Source organism: Geospiza fortis, unplaced genomic scaffold (genome assembly GCF_000277835.1).
Source record: "Geospiza fortis unplaced genomic scaffold, GeoFor_1.0 scaffold486, whole genome shotgun sequence".
NCBI lineage: Eukaryota > Metazoa > Chordata > Aves > Passeriformes > Thraupidae > Geospiza > Geospiza fortis.
Genome location: NW_005054417.1, coordinates 739,154 through 744,572, shown reverse-complemented (window position 1 = coordinate 744,572; position 5,419 = coordinate 739,154). Strand labels below are relative to the sequence as shown.

General features: G+C 38.8%; 1 protein-coding gene across 1 annotated transcript in view; it reads right to left on the bottom strand.

The window, feature by feature from the left end:
• The window catches only part of PREP (prolyl endopeptidase), an 86,756-nt gene that overhangs the window by 72,690 nt on the left and 8,647 nt on the right, over positions 1–5,419 (bottom strand). The window contains exons 5-6 of the mRNA XM_031061583.1: positions 1,866–2,084; positions 509–630 (exon numbers count right to left, since the gene is read on the bottom strand). Coding sequence (XP_030917443.1) covers positions 509–630; positions 1,866–2,084 — 341 coding nt within the window. The remainder of the gene's footprint in view (positions 1–508; positions 631–1,865; positions 2,085–5,419) is intronic.

The window sequence follows — 5,419 nt, the reverse complement described above, 5'->3', positions numbered from 1 at the left end:
TCAGAGTATTAACTGATTTTGACCTGTATATCTCCATTCCTCAATTAAGCAGAACAGATATATTTATTTTTCAGGGAAGACACTGGAAAATTAAATATAACCAAATAACATACGGCAGGGAATATCCAGACACTGGATATTAGAATAAGCTTTTTGTGCAGGAAGTACAAGCTGGGGCTAAACACTGACCAAGAAGAAACAAGAACAGCGACACATTGTCCATCAAATGATCTTCTCTGTCTTGGAATTTGTATCAGGTAGAATGACCTCAGTGAAGAAAAAGGGTATATGATTGTGTCATTGCAGGCTGAAGGAGTGATTTAAAGCAAATTAGGCAGTCTTATTTTCAGGAATTCTTAATCAATGATTCTTAGTTCAACTGTCAACTCTACAACACTAATAAAAAGTGTTCTTTTAACAAAATGTTTTCAAATTAATATCCACTATCAGTTGTTAGAATCTGAAAAACAGAATATGATAATGGTAAGGTGCAGGGTATTTACCATACCTCAGCTCCACCCATCCATTTTGGTTCATCAGGAAATTCAGCACACAGGATATCTTCTGACTGGTTAGTTCCTAATACGTGGTAATACAGCTTTTGATGCAGATTAGTGGAGGTCTCAGTACCTAGTGAAATGCAGATGTTTAAACTAGTAAGTTCTCAAAGAAATGCAACAATCATATGAAACCCTTAGAAACTTGTGTATCCCTTTGTATATGAAAGAGAAATGCAGAAGAGAGGACTAGGAATTGTTCCAAGCTACAACCATTCCCCTCCAAAAAAACCACCATCCTACTAAACAAGATAAAACTTCATGCTGGAAACCTGTTTCAAAAGTAACCCTTTCCTTTTATTGTTGATAATAAATCTTCACATTTGAAGAAGGTATCATTTCAAGCTTTGCTTTCTAGAAATAAAAGCAAGCAAAGCGAAGAAAAACAAGAATCCCTGCCACTCTCTAATGACATTTTCATTTCCATCTCACCCAGTGCAATTAAGGGGAGATTTACTGCTAGTTACATTCCTAGAAACCTTCATACTTCCATTTGCTGAAAATATAAAAGTGATATATTTTAAAGCACTGTATGAGGTGCCACTTGATTTAATTTTTTAAAAAATTTTATTCTTGCAACATTTTCCAACACTTCAGCTTTTGAACTACAAACAGGAGGTTAAAAAACCTCAACAAAACAAGGTTGGTGTCTATCTTGCCAGTCTGGCAAAATTATAGCCTTCAAAAGCAAATACAGAGGCAAAATTCAGGCTCTCTCCCGTTTATTGAAGAGCACATCTCCAGAAGAAACTTTTCAGTAGCTCTGCCTTATAATAAAAGCTGCTAAATTCCTTCCCCATTGATGTTCCTCTGCAATTTATTCCACTTTGTGCAGTGCTCCTTGAATTTTGCTAGCATAAACATTTTGTTTTGCTTTGCTGTGAACCACACATGAATTAATCTGTTTGAACATGAGAAACCTTATGCCTCACATTGCTATTCATAGGGTCAATCTCCCAAAGCAGTTTATCTACAACCACACAAATGCATCAGGGGAAAGATCTAAGTAAGCTTCCACCAGGCATCAAATTCTAATCAACACCAACAATATGGAACCTAAGTAAATCATCCCAGAGGAAAAGAAAGGGAGCAGCAAACTTGGAGAAGAAGAGGGGCAGGCAGACAACAAATTACTCACACTAACTGAACAAGAGCGTTTTGGTGATAAAAGACATAATCTGATCTCTAATTGCATAACCAATACAGCCATTTATTTCAATATAGATTTGTAGAGCTAATTGTTGCACCAATTCACTGCAAAAGTGATTTTGCTTCCACATAGCATGCAATTAGAATGGTCATACCTACCATCACTTTTCCCATCTTGTTGTGGGTAGCTGTTATAGAACATGCCTTTTCCATCATGGGTCCATGCCATGCAACTGAATTTAACTCTCTCCAGTGTATCTGGGAGATCCTCAGGACCTTCTACTTTCATAAACTTAATTGTAATCCAATCAGAGCCACTAGAACTCAGGCCATATGCAAAGTATTCACCGTCTTCACTGAATGCATAACCTAGGAAATCAGAAACAAACAAAATGAAGAGAGATTAAATTGGGATACTAGTTAAAGAAACTGTTCACCAAACACCAAGAGAAGGTTTATTTTCTAAAAACACTGCAAGACACTACATCTGCTATCACTTAGGAGTCACACCAGTTTCCCAATCTCTGTGGACTTATCAATTAATGCACAGATCCAAGTTTAGGCACAGATACTCAGTAAGTGCATCCATATTCAGTAACACAACTTATGCCAAACCAATTATGGTTTGAATCATATTTCTTCTACTGCCTGCCCTGAGCTTGGCAGGAATAGCTAGAAAATGAAAATAGGTAGAGAACTTGAGTGAAATTTTAAGAGAAACAGTACCAAAGAAGCTAACAAAGATGCAAGCTATATATCGAAATAGTGTAAATACAACTTAAAAAATGAGTCACTGAAAACTAGATCCTTTAAAACCCTGAAAACTGAAGTAACTGGGAAACTTTGCCACTAGCATGCAAATGATTAATTACCAGTATTCTCAGCTAAGACCTGTGATATATATTTCACTTTATCCAAACAGTGATATGACAATAGGACAGTAAAGAGCTTCCATTTTAGTTGATGAAGATCAAATTCATGCTTGCAAATCAAGTCAAGCGAAGAGACTGAATTATCACAAGCCTGTACAGACCTGAAAGCATCTACCAAAAAACAACCTAAGAAAAAGTTGCATTTCACAGACATGACAGTTTTGAGAGGCACCACTGTGCCACACCAATATATTCCCTCCTGTAAGAATGTAAGAGTGGCAATTCTGATTCAGAACACAATTCCCTCTAGTTGTCCTCAGGAGTAACCACAATGTGATACCTACACAAGAATAACCACATAATCATGGAATGGTTTGGTTGGAAGGGATCTTAAAAATCATCTAGCTCCTACCCTCCTGCTGTAGACAGGGACACCTTCCACAAGACAAAGGTTGCTCAAAGCTCTGTCTAACCTGGCCTTGAACACTTTCAGGTATGGGAGATCCACAACTTCTCTGGGCAACCTGTACCAGTGCCTCACCACCTTCACAGTAAATAATTTTTTTATAATATCTAATCTAAACCTATTCTCTTTCAGTTTAAAACCATTCTCCCTTGCCCTATCACTACATGCCCTTGTAAAAAGTCCCTCTACAGCTTTCCTGTAGGCCCCATTTGGGTACAGGAAAGCTACTACAGGGTCATCCCACAGCTTTCTTTTTCAGGCTGAATAATCTCAACTCTCTCAGCCCTTCACCATAGGTGAGGTGCTTCAGCCCTATAATCTTTTCATGGCCCTCTTCTGGACTCCCTCCAACAGGAGGTCTTGTGCTCCAGGCTCACAGGAGCCCAGTGGAGGGGCAGAATCCCGTGCCTTGCCCTGCTGGCCATGCTGCTTTGGATGAAGCCCAGGATTAAATCAGTTTCAGGGCTGCAAGCTCACATTGCTGGTTCACGTCCAGCCTCTCATCCACCAGCACCCCAAGTCCTTGGGAGCAAGGATGCTCTCATTCTCTTCATTCCCCAGCCTGTGCTGATACTGCCCAATGCAAGTACAAGAACAAAATGCAGGAATAAATGCAAGCACAATGCAAGCATATGTAATATTTCCCTCAAATGTTCTTATCGCCTCTAACCATATTTAGTTTAGCAGACTCCTTTTCCATGCAGTAGTTGGCTAATACTCCTGAATGTTTCCCTTTTCCTTGATTACATCCAGCTTGCTTTCTTCTACCACCACCATCCATCGGTAGGGGCTCTATAGATCTACTTCTTGCAGCATAAACCATCACCTTCTTCTGTTTGCTTGGGACCTGACTCCCACTGCTTTCATTTGATATTCCCTCATTCTTGTAATAGAAAAATGACTAATCAACCCTTATTCCTTCTCTCCATCCTATTGCATGCCACAAATGATTCTGCAGACCTCTAGCATCCTTGCTAAATTGTCCCTTTTCCAAGTTGATTAATCCAGGCACACTCAGTTTTTCCTGATTGCTCCTATTGCCCTCCTCTAACCTGTATTTCAGAGCCCCTTTTGAGCTGAGGAGACTGGGACTTGATTTAGTGTTCAATGTATAAACTCCTGGGTTGCTAATGTAACTGTGTCTCCTTGTTTTGTTCTCTATTTCATAGAATCACAGAATCATGAAGGTTGGAAAAGACCTCAAAGAGTTCAACCTTTGACTGATCACCACCTTGTCAACTAAATCTCAGCACTGCATGCCACACTGAGTTTTTCTTGAACGCTTCCTGATGAATAAATTGGTATTTGATGTACTTGTTCGGCTTCTACCAAGAACCAAATTGACATTTTCATGGAATTACGTGTTACACTCCAAGCATTGCTCCCAAGAGGTCATCATGAGCTCAAGAGTTCAGTCCATCCATTCCTCCATAAATGAGGTTAGGATTGTTTGTCCCCTGTGCATCACTTAATTTATCTGTGCAAAGACTTTTACCTGTTAATTTAGTGCCTACTTAAATTATTATTAAGATCTTCCTGCTACTCTTTAGTCATTCTTCAACCAGGAGTAACTTTGTACTATCACCAATCTCTGCCACCTCGCTGCTCACTCCTTTTTCTAGTATGATCAGCAGATGAACACTGCATATCCTAGCACAGTCCTTGACAGGACTTTACTTGACAGCCATTCAGTTCTTCCTTTCCCCGCCCTTAAATCAATTATTAATCAACACTGGGAGTTTTCCCTCTTCTTACACAACTGTTGGTTTTCTAAGTGCATTTGGAAGGAGACTATGCCTTAAGACTTCTAGAAACACTAGAAGAATCTCTAGAAAATTCTAGAGATTATATGCATGCAATATACACAGATTAAGGCAGGACTTCACCATAAAAAAAGCCATATTGATTCTTTTCAGCTAGGTCACTTTTAGAGAAACATTCACTAATTCTGACGGCTGGTTTTATTAACTGTCTTTGAACAGACTTAGAGGACTTCTAGGTCCAAGAGTCTGCTTCTAAAAATGAGCAAGTAGGGAGTGAAAATTGACAGCTAAGAGAAGTTACAACCTTAGTGAACACAAACAATTTTGTGATCATAGAAGTTAATGCTAAGTTCCTTCACAGTCTCTTACTTGTTGGCTTGTGTTAAAGCTGCAAAATACAATTTTAAGAGAACTAATCAATACAAAAACCAACTTTTTTTCCTTTCTAAGGACAGCCTCAAGAGCTACTCATATTTCACTGGAAACCTGTTACAGAGTTGTAAAAAAAGGATTGTGAAACTGAACCAAGTTAATTGTGGATACAATGTAGATTTAGAAATGTTCTTCTGAAATGCCCTGTAAATCCACATAGGGCTATTGTAATTACTTAGG